The 18,023-nt window shown below is 37.1% G+C and overlaps 3 protein-coding genes across 3 annotated transcripts; 2 read left to right on the top strand and 1 right to left on the bottom strand.

The window, feature by feature from the left end:
- Window positions 1-221: 221 nt before the first annotated feature.
- CLPX (CLP protease regulatory subunit X) lies at window positions 222-6,863 on the top strand. The gene is made up of 15 exons (XM_088804723.1): window positions 222-1,018; window positions 1,404-1,465; window positions 1,983-2,083; window positions 2,460-2,543; window positions 3,122-3,168; window positions 3,523-3,597; window positions 3,674-3,751; window positions 3,965-4,021; window positions 4,263-4,333; window positions 4,423-4,522; window positions 4,620-4,724; window positions 5,102-5,164; window positions 5,281-5,403; window positions 6,472-6,627; window positions 6,707-6,863. Exons 1-15 carry the CDS (start codon window positions 428-430, stop codon window positions 6,776-6,778), a joined length of 1,785 nt encoding a protein of 594 aa, XP_088660849.1. The 5' UTR covers window positions 222-427; the 3' UTR covers window positions 6,779-6,863.
- A 721-nt stretch (window positions 6,864-7,584) lies between these two features.
- Window positions 7,585-10,875, top strand: LOC18605771 (E3 ubiquitin-protein ligase SINAT5-like). The gene is made up of 3 exons (XM_007038988.3): window positions 7,585-8,419; window positions 9,654-10,040; window positions 10,346-10,875. Exons 1-3 carry the CDS (start codon window positions 8,153-8,155, stop codon window positions 10,706-10,708), a joined length of 1,017 nt encoding a protein of 338 aa, XP_007039050.1. The 5' UTR covers window positions 7,585-8,152; the 3' UTR covers window positions 10,709-10,875.
- Window positions 10,876-12,998: 2,123 nt separating this feature from the next.
- Window positions 12,999-15,380, bottom strand: EMB1796 (Pentatricopeptide repeat (PPR) superfamily protein). The gene has a single exon (XM_018118567.2). The coding sequence runs from the start codon at window positions 15,210-15,212 to the stop codon at window positions 13,251-13,253; it is 1,962 nt and encodes a 653-aa protein (XP_017974056.2). The 5' UTR covers window positions 15,213-15,380; the 3' UTR covers window positions 12,999-13,250.
- Between the last annotated feature and the right edge of the window lie 2,643 nt (window positions 15,381-18,023).

Genomic DNA, 18,023 nt, shown 5'->3' with positions numbered 1-18,023 from the left:
GTGCTAATAAAAATTTCGATATCTTTCATTATATTTTTATTTTTATTTTTATTTTAAGTGTTTTAGACGCCGTCGTTTTTTAAGTCTCTAACTTACCCTTTTAACCCCCAACATAGAGACAGATATTCCCAAACTCAACTGTCCTCTTCTGTAATTAGATATTTTCTGATTTTTTTTCTTTTTTCTTTTAATCCTTTCGAGTAAGATATATCTATTCTTCACTTCTTCTTCGTCCTGGTTTATCTCCTTCTAGCAAAGAATTCTTTTTCGTACACATGATAATCCCAAAATCTAAGAATAACCCAATTCAATTCAACCCTCTATTTCTCAAATCCCTTGATTGAAAGAACCTTTCTTATGAACCCTTAAAATCTACTATCTTTGTTGCCCCCAAATTTCCCTTGAATTGTTTATCTTTCTTCTTCCCATGGCTGCGGCTGCTGCACTCAGATCCAAACCTTCCGTCGAAACAGCCTCGTTGACGGTCTCTCAATTCAGACACTTCCTGTCCAATTACATGCACTGTGGTCGCATGGCTAGCTCCTCTCACTCTACTACCTACCGTACCAAATGGGACGACCACTTTGTTAACACTCCTTATCACTTCACTTCTTTCAAGCCCGTCTCGCTTCGGGGTGAACTCGTCGAAAAGGGTTCCCAGTTATTGGATATTAGGAGAAATTCCCGCGGCTTAAACAAAGATTTCGATAGAGAATTGAGAGAGAAATTGAATTATAGTAATTGTACGGTGTTGAGCTCTTATGGAGATCCACCAGAGGTTTGGCAGCCCCCAGGGGATGGGGTTGCGATTCGTGTTAGTGGGGTGAATTTGGGCCGTGGTGGTGGAGGGGGAGCTGGAGGGGGAGGAGGGGCGAGTACAGGTTCTGGAGGCGGGTTTGGGCCGGGTTCAAAGGATGGGTGTTGGGGTGGATCCAATTTGGGGCATAATTTTCCGACTCCGAAAGATATTTGTAAAGGGTTGGATAAGTTTGTGATTGGGCAGGAGAGGGCAAAGAAGGTGATGGTTATCATGTTTTATTGGCGTTGGGATTTTTATTATTATTAGTTTACTCTGTTTCACCAAAAAATGATCTTTGGTTTGGGCTACTATAAGCGATAAAAGTACTTAGAAATTAGAATCTGCACTGATTGATTGGTTCCTTAATGGTATTTGAGAGTTTTGAAGTTTTATGCATATCATTATCTTAATTTGTGTTGATATGAAGACGTTGAATTATGTTGAGCATTTGTCATAAGGATTAATAATATAACACTCTGCCAATTGTGGCGGATAATTTATAGTTGTTGAGGTGGTAAAAACCGAAAAACACACTGTTCTTGAAGCTACATGTAAAAATCCTTTACATTTTGTGTTCTGGTCTAATGTTATGCCATAAATGCAGGTTCTATCCGTGGCAGTTTACAACCACTATATGAGAATATACCACGAGTCATTACAGAAGCGGTTAGTTTAGTACCTTCAACATATGCAGTTCTTGTTTTAATCTGGTTCGTTCTTTTCATTGCTATGCATGTAACATTCTCAGATGGTTGAGGTAGTTAATTGTTAGACATGCAGTTTTGCATATGTCCAGAAACATTATGATTACATAATAAGATGAAACATTTAGAATGCTTAAATATTTTGAAAAAGAAAGAACAAGAAGAAGAAGAAGAAGAAGAAGAAGAGAAAAGAGAAGGAAATTTCATAGCAAAGTGCACGAACTTTTAGCATATTGAAGATCTTTAGTTATGCTCTATTCCTATTGGTTGCGACAGTCAGTTGCTGTACCAGTATTGTTTAGTGAATTTGGAGCATATCAAGGATAGCTTTGTGTTAACAGTGTCAACTTTCAAAAGGTGGCAGCTTCTTTTTATTCTCATGTGCACATATTTTTGTGTCTGTCTTTGCATTTGCTGCTCTTTATACTGTGTTCATTAAGGGGAATATCTGTTATTAACATGTTTTCTTGGTAAGCTAGGCCTGCAGGAGACTCAGGTAGCAATATAGCGGATGTACTAGATGATGATATAGTGGAACTGGAGAAAAGTAACATTCTTTTAATGGGCCCGACGGGGTCAGGTAATTTGTTATCATACTTGGTGTGAGAATTGAGCATTCTATTTCTATATTTCCACTTTGTGATTGTTAACTGTTTCTCATAGGGATTGTTAACTGTTTCTCATAGGTTCATTTCAAGAGAGATTTTCTTTGATTGAGTTGCAGTTTTGTTAATTCATCACAATGTCTTCCTCTTTATTTTAACATTTAAATTGAGGTGTGAGGATTCATTGACCTCCACTTTCACTCCTGATTTTTTACTAAAATTGTCATCTTATTATTGTTTACCAGCCAGTTTAGGTTAGCTCAAGTAGTTTCAATGTTCATTGGATTATAATCATCTCTATGTTGTGTTACTAGTCTCACATGTTCCCTTTTGACGTTGTTTGAAGGACAGGGAAAACATTACTTGCGAAAACCTTGGCTCGCTTTGTGAATGTTCCTTTTGTTATTGCGGATGCAACTACCTTGACTCAGGCAAGTTGGTGGCTTTGGATTGTTGTGATTAAATGTCCTTATTAATTTCTTGCTTAATTGAATTTATTTTCTCTTGTGGTGCTTTTCACTATCATTTAATTAGCTGTGCACTAAAGAATTAATAACCTTCATTAGTCCTGGAATTTTGGTTTCCTTTCTATAAATGTGCTTCTAGGATTCTTTATTTGTCTTCTCAGTGTAAAAGAACATTATTTAGATAAAATTTAGTTGACAAAGATGATCAAATTGCTCAATGGAGCACATAGACATTGAAAGGAAACTGGGTTTTCCCTATAATTGTACTGTCTTCCCTGCTCCCAGCCTAAGGATCTATGTGGAGGACTATTTAATACCAGAGTTTGATGCTCTCTATGTCCCTGTCCCTTTGCCATTTCTTTGTCAGTTTATTTGATTAAATTAAGAGTGAATGTATGTTTTAGTGTAATTTCTTGTTTTTATTCTTCATCTGTTTTATGAAAATATTTCATTATTTATTATGCCTTTTCATTTGAAATTTTATTGTTATTTATACAAGAGTGACGTGGAACTTAGCTGTGTCCTCTTTATGCTATGTGCAGGCAGGGTATGTAGGTGAAGATGTCGAGTCTATATTATACAAGCTCCTTGTGGTAAATTCGAGAGCCTTATGTATTCTAAATGAATTAAAATGCTTTGAAGTGCAACTATTTGTTCATTTGACAATACCTTTTAACGGCATTCATTTTCTATCTCTTCTGAAGTTAGCTTTATTATTGATGGAGGAATATAAACTTGGCATCAGATAGGTCTTCATATGAGAAACTTTAAAGTAGTATTAGTAAATGTGAAAAGTTTTAGAGTAGCATATGAAAGTCACTTGCATTGAGGCCAGCATAATGTATATGGGACTTCTTATTTATCATGAGAAATATGTTGGGATTGTACTTTAAGCCTGTTGTTGATTAATAATCGCTTTTTGAATCCTCTTTTATACACCTTTTCAGGTTGCTGATTATAATGTTGCAGCTGCACAACAGGGCATTGTTTACATTGATGAAGTTGATAAGATTACCAAAAAGGTTCTTTTCCTTCTTCTTTGCAAAATTCTGTTTGCTTTTATTGCTCTTTATTCATCTCTTTCTTCTTTCTATGCAGGCTGAGAGCCTTAACATTAGCAGGGATGTGTCTGGGGAGGGTGTTCAGCAGGCATTACTAAAGATGCTAGAAGGAACAGTAAGTGCATGGTTTACTAACTGTGGAAGTATTATACTGTTAAATGACAATCGGAAGCTGTGGGACCGGATTTTAGGATTCTTGTCTCTGGTTATGGATAAACGCCAGATCAATCCATAAACCGACTAATCACCATTCTAATTAGTAGTTAATTGGGTTGACTTAATAAATGGTTCACTGTTCTGACCCATGGAGCCTTTTTTTATGATCCAGATTGTTAATGTTCCTGAGAAGGGAGCTAGAAAGCATCCTAGAGGTGAAAATATTCAGGTATACACACTCAGAGTAGTAACAGTGTTTCATGGGTGTTTACTTATTTACATTATAAAGTATAAACTATGTCAAGCACATGGATAAAATATTGATTTGGCTGTTATTTTCAAGATTTTATCATGATTTCATCATGACAAAACCTTTGACTGATTTTGCTGGGTCCTGTATTTTCATACTCATTTCCCTCTCTATGGGGGACCACTTTGTTATTGATGATTTTCTTTATACTTTTTCACAGATTGACACGAAGGATATACTCTTCATATGTGGGGGTGCCTTTATTGATATAGAGAAAACAATTTCAGAAAGGTTATACCAATATTTATGTCCACTAATTTTAAAATACAGCTAACTTTTTTTTCCCAATGTCAATTTAAAATTTCTTGAATGCATTTCAGACGTCAAGATTCTTCTATTGGTTTTGGAGCCCCAGTGCGTGCAAACATGAGAGCTGGTGGTGTTACAAATGCTGCTGTGGCATCAACTTTAATGGAGTCTGTAAGTGCTCCATAACATTCAAGATGATTATTGTAAGTAGCTTAGACATAACAATTGAAGATACTCACATTCTATATGAACCCCTGGTGTTTGACAGGTTGAAAGTAGTGATCTCATTGCATATGGTTTGATACCGGAATTTGTTGGACGTTTCCCGGTTCTTGTCAGTTTATTGGCTCTAACTGAAGAACAACTTGTTCAGGTGAATGTTTTACTTTGTTTCGTGCTCTCAAGTCTGCAAATTATATTTTTCTAATAATGTTTTACTAGTTTATTGTGGGATGATGAAGAATGGCAGGAAGTAGTTGGCTGGTTGCCGACACTCTTGCAGTCAAAATTTTGAATTCTTTTATTAGGTTTCATGAATAAAAGGTGCCCTTGTGTTACATTATTCTTTATCTCTCAACATGTTTTTAGAAACATGTAATGGATGATTAATGATCTATGCAAATTGTTCTCTTGATTATGGTTTTTGAAGGTTATACTATTGTTCTTTTAAATTGTTCCTTTCTTGCACAGTGATGCAATTGTTTAATTCAGCTTCGTATATGACTCTTACTAGCACCAATACTCTTGTAGGTCCTAACAGAGCCAAAGAATGCCCTAGGCAAGCAATACAAAAGGATGTTCCAAATGAATGGCGTAAGTTCGTTTTCTGTCCTGACTTTGGAATGCTAATTCCATTCATACTCAGTAGATTTAATTTGTCTGCAATCATGTACAGCCAATTGATTTCACTTTGATCTTCTTTCCCTCAGGTCAAACTGCATATCACAGAAAATGCTTTGAAATTAATTGCCAGAAAAGCAATATCTAAAAATACGGGGGCCCGCGGCTTAAGAGCTATCTTGGAGAATATCTTGATGGATTCCATGTATGAGGTATGCTATGTTGTGCTATTCTGATTTTTGTTGTTGACTATGAAGACCATAGAGTGCCGGTGTTGCAGAAGCCATTGTTAGTGAATCTGTAATCAAGTGAAAAAAGTTATTTAAAATTGATTTATGCTTGATATGGCCTGTTTTTAATAGGACCTATATGCAGTCCAAGAATGCCTGAACGCATAAATCTGTTGCTTTACCCAAGCAGAAAAAAATTAGGAAATTTTGGTAGCTATCAGAACAGTGGTCATGATTAGAATTATATCCTAAACTTCTCTTATTGGATCTAAGATGGCCTTTCTAAGTGGGACTTTGCAGTTTCTGTCACTATAGTCCCTACCATCTAGAGCAATGTGCTAGATATGGCCTGTTTTTAATAGGACTCTATATGTTGTCCAAGAATGCCTGAATGCATAAATATGTTGCTTTACCCAAGCAGAAAAAATAAGGAAGTTTTGGTAGCTATCAGAGCAGTGGTCATGATTAGAATTATATCCTAAACTTCTCTTATTGGATCTAAGAAGGCCTTTCTCAATGGGAATTCTCTGTTTCCGTCGCTATATATCCTGCCATCTAGAGCAGTGTGCTTTGGACAGTTAAAACCATCTTGTTACGTGTGCTTTGGCCTTATATTGACTTGAGCACTACCGTGATATGTCCTCTGAATGGAAGGACCATTTCCAGTTCATCCCTCTATGGACCCCACTCTAGTGGGACCATGACTGTTTAATGACCTTTTTTCCTCTCCAAACTAGCACCTCCCCCTGCCCAACTTCTTTGCCATTTAAACCAAGACCCGTGGCATGTTCCTGCTCAGCTTGATTGCTTTCATGGGCATGCATTTGGAGATTTTGCAAAATCCAGCAGAAAGTTTAGCTAAACGTTTGGTTTTGGGGGTAAACAAACATGAACATCTGCCTACATTCAATTTAGAGCAAGGTGTGACTAGGTTAGATTATATCTCTGTTTCGTCTGGTGACTCTTTGAATCCAATTTAGCTGTGGACCAATTGCTTTTAAGAGACATGCAACTTTATTTTCATGGATTTTATTATATCTCTACTTGCAGATTCCAGATGTCAGGACTGGTGATGATGTAATAGATGCAGTAGTAGTTGATGAGGAGGCCGTTGGATCTGAAGGCCGTGGAACTGGGGCTAAGATTCTTTATGGTAAAGGTGCATTGGACCGATACCTTTCACAACAAAAATCGAAGGACTTGGAGGTATATACGACTTTGGGTACATTTGTATCTGATTATTGCGTTTAGATGAGGAGGTAATACTTACAATTCTGTGTTGCAGACAACTGCGGAGGGATCGGATGGGGAGCCTGAGGTGGAAACGGAGCTGCCTTCAGTAGTTGCCAGCATGTGATCAATTTGATGAAATTGTAGATGTAACTTCATTGTACAGAATAAGCTCACATTAATTTAATAGATGATACATGCAATTACTATCATTTCTTGGAAACATGCAGTTTTAATTTACCTTATTAGCAAGCAACCCCATTCCCTATGGATATTGATTGACCTCAGTTCAGCTATATCAGTAATGCAGTGACTGAAATTCAGTGTTGTATGAGCGCTATTTATGGATAAATACACATAAGGTGGTATTGATTGCAAACCCAATTAAATCATGATTCATGTCTGGCATCGATTTTACGTAGACTTCGATTGCACACCCTTCGCCCTCACCAAGTCATGATTTGTGCCACGATGGGAATAAGCTTATCAATAATCACGCAGTTGCAGAGTAACCTCAACGCCCGTATTATAATACACAAACTTATAATGCCTCATTATTACTTTGTTTTAGCAAATTTTAAACTAGTAGAATTATTATACTGACATGACTTGTACCTATCAAAAAAGGACACAAAAGAAAAATAAATGAGTTGCCATTGTTCTCCTTTTGCCATATATACATGCTTAAGAAACTGAGTACATACGAAATATCCAAATACTAAACTCTTGTTAATAAGTGGAGTGGAGTGGAGTGGAGTAGAGTAGAGTAGAGTAGATGGAGCAAAGCAAACCGCATAATAATAATAATATGTTTGCCTTAAAACTGTTTTTCACAAAAATAAAATTTAGCATCTTTGTTGTGTCTTGTTCTCTTTTATTTATTTATTTATCTCTATAATAATCCTAACCCAATCAGTACCGTTTGATTCTTCTCCATCTACCCGTTGAAAACTTTGAATTTCAAGCTCTGTATCTGTAAACTTTGAACCCAAATGTTGGAAGAGAGAGAGAGAGAGAGAGACTGTAGATAGACGTGAGATAGAGGGAGAAAGAAATAGAAAAGAAAGGTGTTATGTTATGTTAAATTTATGACTTTGTGTTACCAACAAAAACAAAAAACAAAAATTAAAGAAAAAATGAAAGAGAAAAAAGAGCCAACGAAGAAAAGAACCTCTTTTTAACGAGAGAGAAAAGCGGGCCTGTTTGGTTCTTTGGAATCCGTCTTTTCTCTCCCAAATCTTTTCTCTCATCAGCCCTTTTCTCTTCTCTCCCTCTCTTCTTCTTCCTCTATTCTGCAATTCAGACAAAAAAAAAAGGTGAGAGAGAAAGGAAAAGAAAGAGAAAATTTAGAGAGAAGAAGAAGAGAGACAGGAAAAAGCAAAAAAAAAAAAAAAAAAATTGGGGTGGGACTGGGGGTTCACCGTTCATTTTGTAAATTTCTTTGTTGTTTTGGGTCTGTTTTAAATAAATAGTAATCTGAGATTTTGGGTGGAGTGTATGAATGGAGTTGGATAGTATTGAGTGTGTGTCATCCACAGATGGAATGGATGAGGATGAGATCCATCACCATAATCTGCACCATCCACACCCTCATCAGGGCCACCATCAATTCTCATCTTCAAAGCCTCACAATGGCACCAACAACACCGCCAATGCTAATAGCATCAACAATATTGTGGGTCCAACGGCGATCGCTCCGGCTACCAGCGTCCATGAATTGTTAGAATGCCCTGTTTGTACCAATTCTATGTACCCACCAATTCATCAGGTCTGTTTTCACCATGCTTTTTTTGTATATCAATTTTGGGGGTTTCTCATTTCTTTCGTTGTTGTTAATTTTGGTATTTTTGGCTGATTTTGTTCAAAATTTTTTTTTTTATCGAGTGTTTGAATAGATTTGCTGTGCATTTCTGTGGGATTTCGTTTATTTCATGTTGCTAAGAAAGAAATTGATTTGAGATTTTTTCTGGGTTGGATTTAAGTTTAGATTCCTTTTTAAGCCCCGCTTTTTTTTTTATTATTGTTATTATGGAAAGCATTGTCTATATTATGGTTTCTTTTCAATTTTAACATGAATTATAGATTTTTATACATATTGCTTTAGCATGCTGTGGTCGAAATCAGAGCTCTTCATTAATGTTATGAATTTGTCATAAGCATGGTTTGTAAAATTGAAATTAGTTTTGTGTTCATGCCTTGAAAGGAATGATGGACTACGTATGATGTAACATATGTAGATAGAGGATTGTGAGTTTTGTTTTAAACTGGATTTAGCCATTATCGGATTGATTTGCTGCTAATACGCAGTCGCTGTGTGGAAGCACCAAGTCGTGGCTTATATTTTCTGTGAGAAAAAAAACTGTTAGATTGCATGTTTGAGTTTGATAGTGAGGTGGTTATTTTTAGATATTGGAATAGTAATTTCCCTTAAGAAGTGCTACATGGACAGTGTAGTAAATCAATTCCTAAGCACTTGATTCAAGTTTTCAGGGAAAACTTGGAAATAGTTTTAAGTTTTTGCCTGCAAACTTCACCAAGATAGATGGCGAGGGAAAAGGGCAAGCTGTACTCTAAAGGGGAGAATCAGTTACTTTTTAAATTGAGAATCCTTTCAAGAAATATTTCAGATTGGTGCAGGATGTTTTTTGGATTTGGAAGTTTGCTTGTTGAACTGTTGTTCTTTAACAAATAGAGAGACAAAAAATATTGGGATAGTTTGAATGTTCTTGTTTTTTCTTGCTTTTATATAGGAGATGTTGGAGTGGAACCCTGAGATCTCTAATTTCTTGTTTGATTAGATAGCAATGGTAGATGATATAAGAGTGAAGAATCATGATAATAAACTTCAGTGCTTGTTAATAATGGTTAATTGCAATATCCTTTTAAAACCTTAAGAAAAATAATAACAATGAGAAGGAATTTAAAATTTTTCTGAGCTTAATCTTGGTATTTGTAAATAATAGAAGGTAAACTGCTCTCTTTAACAATACAGCTTTTTGCAGTGCCACAATGGACATACACTTTGTTCTACATGTAAAACAAGGGTACACAACCGGTGCCCCACTTGTAGACAGGAACTTGGTGATATTAGATGTTTAGCATTGGAGAAGGTGGCAGAATCCCTTGAATTGCCTTGCAAATACTACAATTTAGGATGCCCAGAAATCTTTCCCTATTACAGCAAACTCAAACATGAGGCAATTTGCAACTACAGACCATACAGTTGTCCATATGCTGGATCAGAGTGTTCTGTTGTTGGGGATATTCCTTTCCTGGTTGCCCATCTGAGGGATGACCACAAGGTGGACATGCACACTGGCTGCACATTTAACCATCGTTATGTGAAGTCCAACCCCCGTGAAGTGGAAAATGCTACTTGGATGCTAACAGTAAGTTTTGTAATTTTTATACAGCATTTACCATTTTATAAACCATTGAATAAATGGCCCACTACATGTTAGAAAAAATAAAAAGGGCCCTATTGTTCAGCCATGACATCTTTTAATGAGAAATTTCATGGATGGTCATATACAATGGGGTAGATTGTAACAAGCTGAAGAAAACTGCATTACATCCTTCTGTCATCGAAAAGGGGGGAAAAAAAGAAACACTATTTTCTCCTAGAAATAAAATTCTCTGGTCTGTCATTATCTTCCAAAAAATGAGCCTGAAAGTCTTATCTGCTCTTTGTCAGGTCTTCCATTGTTTTGGTCAATATTTCTGCCTTCACTTTGAAGCCTTCCAGCTGGGCATGGCCCCAGTCTACATGGCATTTCTACGTTTCATGGGTGATGAGATTGAGGCTAGGAACTATAGCTACAGCCTTGAGGTTGGAGCAAATGGCCGGAAACTTATATGGGAAGGTACTCCACGTAGCATCCGTGATAGTCACCGGAAAGTCAGGGACAGCCATGATGGTCTAATTATTCAACGTAACATGGCACTTTTCTTCTCTGGTGGGGACAGGAAGGAGCTAAAGCTTAGGGTTACTGGAAGGATATGGAAGGAACAACAAAATCCAGATGCTGGTGTGTGCATACCCAACTTATGTAGCTGAGAGAATTGATTTTGATAACTTTTACTTGATTTGTTTTGAACGCTTTCTGCTGTGTGTTCTACCTCTGCCAACCCTTTCTGGTATGTTATAATGGATGGAAGTTTTCAGAAGGCTTGAAAAGTTTTCAGCTTCTATGAAATGTTTAATAAGTATATTTTCTTCCCTAACCTTGTGTTTGCAATAATATGACCATTTACTGATGCACCAGTTTGACTATAGCTCATTCATCCTGTCATTCTAGCTGTTTACACTTGGTGATGTTTCAAAATGTGCCAGCTTGAGATGAAGTAAGAAGTTTTCCTAAAACATCTATAAATGACTAATTCTAATCTAGGTTTAAATCCAGATTAAATGGTTTATAAAATTTTTAGCTGGCTCATTGTGCAGCTTTGCAAGTTTGCAATTTTTTGATGAAATCTTTTGTTTCAGGTTTTTTTTTTTTTTTTTTTTCCATGCTCTCCGGGTCACCCCTGCGCAGTTAGACCAAGACATTGGAAATCTTAAACAAGACAGTTTATTACTTTGATTGCCATCAAATCCATTTATTGCTGCAAAACCATCCGTAGCAACAAACCAACAGCTCCTTTCCCCATGTTTACTGATGAAAACATCAGTACACCTTCTCTGCAGCCCCCAAATATTGTTGTTTGCTAGACTGCTTCTCGTCTTTTTACTTATTACAAGTTTACTTAAAGCAAAAGTCTTCTAGCGGTGCAATTTTTCAATCCAAAATTTTAGCTATAAATATGGTACAATACTGGGCTTACAAACCCGTTGCAGATAGATGACTTACCTTGATCCCATCACATTAAATTCTTTGGAGAAACTGAATCTAGGCACTTCGTACCGGTACACCAGCGGAGTGCGGTGCAGTAAGAGACGGATTGCAGCATGCGATTCAGAGGGGGATAAAGCCAATTTGAGTTGGAACCCAAGGCAATGCATTGGTTGTTAGATCTCTCTCATGTTTGCAACTCAGATGATAACAGGTTTCTAAGAGTAATCATTTGATTGTTATAATGAGGGAGGCTTGATTTATGACCCGTGTAAAATTTTACTCTCCAATCTCCATCACTTTCGTCACTTTCCCCTCCTCTAATTGTGTTTTGCTTGCATTGCAAGTCTAGCAAGATATGGACTGTTTGTTTACAACTATGTAAACATGCTTATTCCTTTGAAATGGGTTGAGCTATGACATTAGAATCTTCATGACTTTCATACGGTAAAAGTAGGGACTGCGCCTATTAATGGCCTTCTCAGCTGGCCATTTTTCTGTTTTATTAAGAAGAATTAACTTTTAGGAGTTTGGATATAAGCAATGAGACCAAGGTTGGTCCCTGATCCTAGTCTTTACGTGCATCTTCAATGAATGGCAGCTATAAATAAGAGACCGAAATACCTTGAACTAGAACAAGCATTTTTTTTTTTTTTTGCTTTTTGATATTTTTAGTCTGAAGGTTTAACAAATGGGCTGTGTCCAATGAAGAACATCTGTTCAACAAGAGTCCGCTACATTTGCAAGTCCCTGATAATCATTCAATACAGTGATGAAGTTAGGAACGACACATCCCCATTACTTCCCTCTTCCTTTTATAGGTAGTCATGTTGACAAACATCGTGTTAAGTCCTATTTTTCTATTTCTATGAATAATGTTTTTTTTTTTTAAGTAGAAATTCTATTAATTTCAAAAGCTTGTATATTATAACAAGTTTTGAATTTTGTAGATAAAAGACTTCTAGGGACGTATCAAGCTATGGAAAGAAGAGTAGTAGAATTACAAAAGGACTTAACTACTCAAATTGACAAAAGCCTGATCATAGGAAATCGAGTCCCTGAGCTAACAGAGGGCCTATCCCATTCGTCCAATTACCAACTAATAACCACACAAAATCAAGAAATGCAAGAGGAAGCAAAAACGGAATTCCTAGGATGCTTGGAAACGTTGGAAGGAGAACTTGGAAAGAAGCTCTACCCTGGGGGAATAAGTATTGGCCTATTGGGTATATGTGCACTCGGTGCAATGAAATTGAAAGCATATCAAATCCCTTGCTCACCCTCAAAACTTTATGATTTCTCAGCACTTCGGGATTGGACTCGACAACTTCAAAAGAAAAAACTGGTTGAAATTCTGTAGAAATGAAACGTACTTATCAAGCCCAACAAGATTTTATCTTCAGTTTTTGACCTTGGTAACCAAAATAAAAGAAAATTCTTTGGGGGCTCTAATGCCACCATTAAGTACAAGCTATGCCACTATTTCTGTACTAAAAAGAGGGAGCTCAACATATAATCTGCAGCACTTTTTGAAAAAAGTTGTGCTATTTTCAATAATTATTCAACCCGCATTCCCACAAATAATTAGAGACTATGAAGTGAATCAAAACCTGATTTTTCAATATCCCTTAATTACAAATAGATTGATTGGACAAGCAGATAATGTTGTGTCCATAACGGAATACAGAAGACGATACTTTCTCATTTCAAAACCATCGAGCTATTTACCTGCTCTCGTTCTTGTCGTCACTTTTTTACCACGTTTGATCAGAATGATTTTGTATCAACAGCACCAGAATCTGCAACAGTAGCTTCACCCACTGAATTTGAGTCTGCTGCAACAGACTCTATAACAGTAGCTTCCTCACTAGGCCCTGCATTCCCATCTTGTGCTTGCACTTCACCTTCAGAGGCAGCTTCAATGGTGCTTTCATTGGCCGCAGTAGACTGAGATTCATCTTCTTTTTTCCCAAACAATTTAGATGGAAGTAAAGAAGAGACGGCAGCTTTTGCACTTCTCTTGGCTGCTTCCGCAGCCTCAATTTCTCTAGCCTTAGCTTCAGCCTTCAGTCTCTCTTTCTCCTCCATAAGCTTTGTCAAATCCTCTTCTCTCCCTTCATTTCTTAACTCCTCTTTAACAAACTCCTGCAACTCCTCATTAAAATCAACACTTTCATCATCCAACATCTCGTCAACCATTTTCAGCACAACATCCAACTTCCCCACGTCGCTAAGTGCTTTTATCATAAACTTATAGCTTGCATCATCCATCTTAAGCTTTTTCACCATCGTATCATAAAATGATTTTGCCTCATCCACCTTCCCCACTTTAACCAATTCATCGACCAATCTATTATAAACAGCCAAGTTGGGCCTCAAACCCGACTCCACCATCTTTCTAAAATAAGAAGCCCCATCATCAATCCTATCCACTTTAAAACAAGCATCCATCAGTAAAACATAAGTATACTCATCAGGGTTAACCCCCTTATCGCCCATTTCACCATAAAGGTCCTCAGCTTCACCCAACAGTCCATTTTGACACAGCTGATCAATCAAATTGTTAAATGACAGAGTATCCGGACTACATCTATAATCACCCATTAACCTAAAAGCCTCCATTGCTTCCTTAAACTTACCTTCTGCGCAATACCCATCAGCAATCACATTAAAGCTTCCCAAATTGACTGCTAATCTCCTAGGAGGACTGTGCTCATTTTTCATCCTATCAAACAACCTTAAGGCCTCATCAAACTTCCCATTCTTACTTAATGCGTCGAGAACATAATTATAAGCAACAGCACTCATTTTAACCTTTGAATTCTCCCCACAAGCTTCTTCATAACACTCCATAGCTTCCTTCTCCATTCCCCTCATAAAATATCCTTTCATTAAACCCCCATAAATCACCCCATCTTCCAAAACCCCATCTTTTTTCTCTTTTAACTCCTCAAAAAGCTTAAAAATCCCATCTGAATCCCCACTCTTGGCACAACCCAATATCAAATAACTATAAACAACAGGGTCAGGAGCCAAACCTTTCTCCACCATTTCTTCCTTCATTTCCAAAGCCTTCTCCAATTTACCATTATCCACCAACCCTTTCACTAAAATCCTATAAGTAGTAGGAGAAGGATTCACCGGGGACTCATTGCTAAACTGCTTGTAATGTTCGAGGGCAGTATCTGGTTTTTTACAATCAAGATAAGTTTGGAAAATAAGATTGTGGGTAATCACATTGGGGGCGATTCCGGCTAGGGTAATGAAGCGGTGGAGGGAGAGGAGATCAGCGTATTTCGATTGGCGGAGCTGGGCGTTTAAGACGGCATTGACGGTGTAAACTGTGGGGCGGCAGTTGGAGTAAACGGAATGGCGCGTGTACAGAGCGGCCTCTTCAAGGTCGTTTTCACGGATGAGTTTTAAGATCTTGTTGTGGAGGTTTAGGCGGTTGCCGGTGAGTACGGTGACGGGTTCAGGGATTTTGGGGGCGTTAGGGTTCTGAATAGGTTTTGACGTGGCCACCTGTTGTGCCTGCTGCTTAGAGCGGTGGGCAGAGGAGAGCGGAGGTTCAACGCGGAGGCGACGCTTGCGACGGCGGCGTTCGGCGGCGGCTTCTTCTGGGGTGTTGAAGGAGAGGTGGCGGAAGGTAATGAAGGAGGGAGGCGAACGGTGGTGGCGTTTGGCTAAATTTTGAAGATGCGTGAGAAAGGTTGGCTTGGAGAGAGCCATTTCTGTGAGGCGAAAGAGAGGAAAGCCAAGGGTTTCTGTTTTGTTGATTGGGGAAAACGGAAATGGGGGGATTTCAGTGGCGATAATTTGAGGGGTTCTGCTGAGGGTTTAAGGGTGGTGAAGCGATGAGTATTGGATTAGGGTTTAGGACGTGTTTGGTCCACGGTGTTAGTCCATCACACTTTGAACTAGCACTGGCCCAACTCTGCGATGATACAGATACAACACATCAGTCCTTCTAAAAAGGAGAATGCGACATTGAAGATCATTGGTTGATCAGTACAAAACGAAGGCTGCAATAGAGTTGGGCCATGTGCATTAGATTTAGTGTAAGAACCAACAAGGCTCTGGCCCAACTTCCAGGGATTGCCAACCCACCCTTCCTAACGCCTCCTTATCCAAACAATGCTCCTAATTTTGAAGTCTTATGTGCCTTAAATTCAAACTCATTTTCTGCCAAAAGTAAGTTTGATTCAATTCAACAGAGTTAGGTCACTTGACAAATTTAACTCAAACAAAAGAAGAATCTGATTGTCTCATGGGTCATGGCACATAGAGGGCAGCTAATTCTAAAATTTTCCAAGTTTTTAGAACGAGTTATAGAATAACCATTCAAGGTGGAACATAAGAGAAGTTAATCATCTCTAGCCATCATAAGCGTATAAAGTTGTGTGATAAGCACAAGGAATTATAATCAAAGTTTAATACGGAAATCATATATATAATAATAATAATTAGGTGGAACTGTTCCCTTTGAAGAAAAATATGAATTATTTAAAGGCTAGAAAATTGCTATACAATCAACAAGTTAATATAATGTATATGTATCTTCAACTTTTGTCCCATATGGTGCTTATATGACGTGTGAATCTCAAAAAGAATAAAAATTTAATGTTTGAGGAGGATTTAAGAGAAGCATCATAGTTTAATTATATGATAATTTATCCATCTCTTGGAGGGAGAGCTAGATTTGTCGAAAGGGAAAGAATGGACAAATGATTTTTCAAACTTAAACTAATTAAGGAGAGAACCGACTGTTGATTACTAAGACAAGTCATGCTCAAAAGATAAACACCAAATAATTAAACTATGAACGGAACAAGCCCAAGTATGACGTAATAGGAGATAAACAAAAGGGAACCAAGTTGAACTTTGGCATTAATTTATTAATTCCCACATTGATTATATGATTTTCTTATCACCAAATGCACGGGAATTGCTTAATTAAGGTACGTGTGCACGCAATTGTATTTGGCCACCCCCCCCTCACATCTCTTTCAGTAGAAAATTGTCTTCTTAGACGAAACACAGCAGATTAATGCGATAAATTAGCAAGTAGGGAGGTGGGAGAAAGGGACTTGGACAATTACTTTAATATAGGGTTGACAAATTTTATGGCAAATCAAAGTCTACCAAGGATATTTTAAAGCCTTGATGATATTTTTCTAATAGTCTCATTTTTGTCACATGCAAGGTGCCACCCAAACCCAATGACTATGTGCAGAATTCAACTAGCTAGGGAAGCAACAGCCTCCGGACCGGCGTTGAGCTGTGCAGGCGGTTCCCCGGTTAGGCACCTGTTTTTGGATTTGGATAGGCGTGAGCTGTGAAATAAGCGAATCTCGTGTTGCCCTACCGATAAATTCATCTAGTCATGCACGACTTTGTATCATAACTTCATATTGATGACGACCTCTGCTTGATTTGCTGTCACATGAATAATGGTTCCAGCTGCTTCTATTACACTAATATGTGAATTCAATGGATATTATTATTAGTATTATTATATTATACAAGCAAAGGAGAATTGAAGATTTCTGGGTGTTTTGGTTGAAGTATTTTGGAGTTCTTTTTGTAACAAGTGTTAAGGGGATGATGTTGTAACTCTTTTGATGTTTGGTCTTTATTTTCATCTTTAGTTTAGACGATTTTTTATCAATTTAGTTTTGAATGTGTATAGAACTCTGTCCTTTGTTTTGTTAAATGTTTATTAATTTCATAACTTAATTCTTGTTACATAATAAATACTTTTGATTAAGCCAAAAACAATATTCGCTTATCAAAAAGAAAAGGCAAAAACACAACATTCATATATGAAGAAGCCTGCAGGTAATCTAAATATATAAAAGTCATTTCACCTGCAAAAGTAAGATAATTAATTCTAATTAAAACCATTCTTTTTAGTAGTAGAACAGATCAAACTTTTGCCTTCATGGAGTAAGAAAACATATTCCATATCGCATCTGGCGACGCTTAAGTCACCGACAGACAAACACCAACAGCTAACGAATTTACATGATTAAACACGACTTTAATTTTTGTCCTCACGAAATCATGTCAGACACATTGATCGATGACAGAAAGCCCGGTACAACCAATCTCCGTTTCAAATTGAACACCAGAGACGCTGGAAAGGGGGGCCTAGTGGGGCTCCCGCCCCTCCGATAATTTTTAATTTTTTAATTTATTTTTATTTTAAAATTTTTTATAATTTCACCCTTCCAATCATTTTTAAATTTTTTTAACTTGTTTTTATTTTTTAAATATTTGATAATTTCATCCTTACAAAAAATTTACAAATTTTCTAACATATTTTTTTGAAATTTTATAATTTTACTTCTATAATAATTTTTTATTTAGTGAAATATCCCACCACAATTAGTCAAAAACTAATTTAAAAAGGACTAAAATAAAATCAATTGCATTTTTTTAAAAATAATAATAATAATGATAAAACCAATTGCAATATAATTATTTTAAAACCTCATCTTTTCAAAACTTCACAACCACCACTTACTCTCTTTTCTTTTT

Source organism: Theobroma cacao, chromosome 3 (genome assembly GCF_053813885.1).
Source record: "Theobroma cacao isolate CCN51 chromosome 3, ASM5381388v1, whole genome shotgun sequence".
Taxonomy (NCBI): domain Eukaryota; kingdom Viridiplantae; phylum Streptophyta; class Magnoliopsida; order Malvales; family Malvaceae; genus Theobroma; species Theobroma cacao.
This window is presented reverse-complemented; position numbering and strand designations above follow the sequence as displayed.

Bases quoted from the DNA above. Each gene is read 5' to 3' on its own strand.
- EMB1796 (XM_018118567.2), bottom strand. From the start codon at position 15,212: ATGGCTCTCTCCAAGCCAACCTTTCTCACGCATCTTCAAAATTTAGCC.
- LOC18605771 (XM_007038988.3), top strand. From the start codon at position 8,153: ATGGAGTTGGATAGTATTGAGTGTGTGTCATCCACAGATGGAATGGAT. The intron at 8,420-9,653 runs GTCTGTTTTCAC...AGCTTTTTGCAG, and splicing joins TGTACCCACCAATTCATCAG to TGCCACAATGGACATACACT. The intron at 10,041-10,345 runs GTAAGTTTTGTA...GCTCTTTGTCAG, and splicing joins ATGCTACTTGGATGCTAACA to GTCTTCCATTGTTTTGGTCA.
- CLPX (XM_088804723.1), top strand. From the start codon at position 428: ATGGCTGCGGCTGCTGCACTCAGATCCAAACCTTCCGTCGAAACAGCC. The intron at 3,598-3,673 runs GTTCTTTTCCTT...CTTTCTATGCAG, and splicing joins TTGATAAGATTACCAAAAAG to GCTGAGAGCCTTAACATTAG. The intron at 4,523-4,619 runs GTAAGTGCTCCA...GGTGTTTGACAG, and splicing joins CATCAACTTTAATGGAGTCT to GTTGAAAGTAGTGATCTCAT.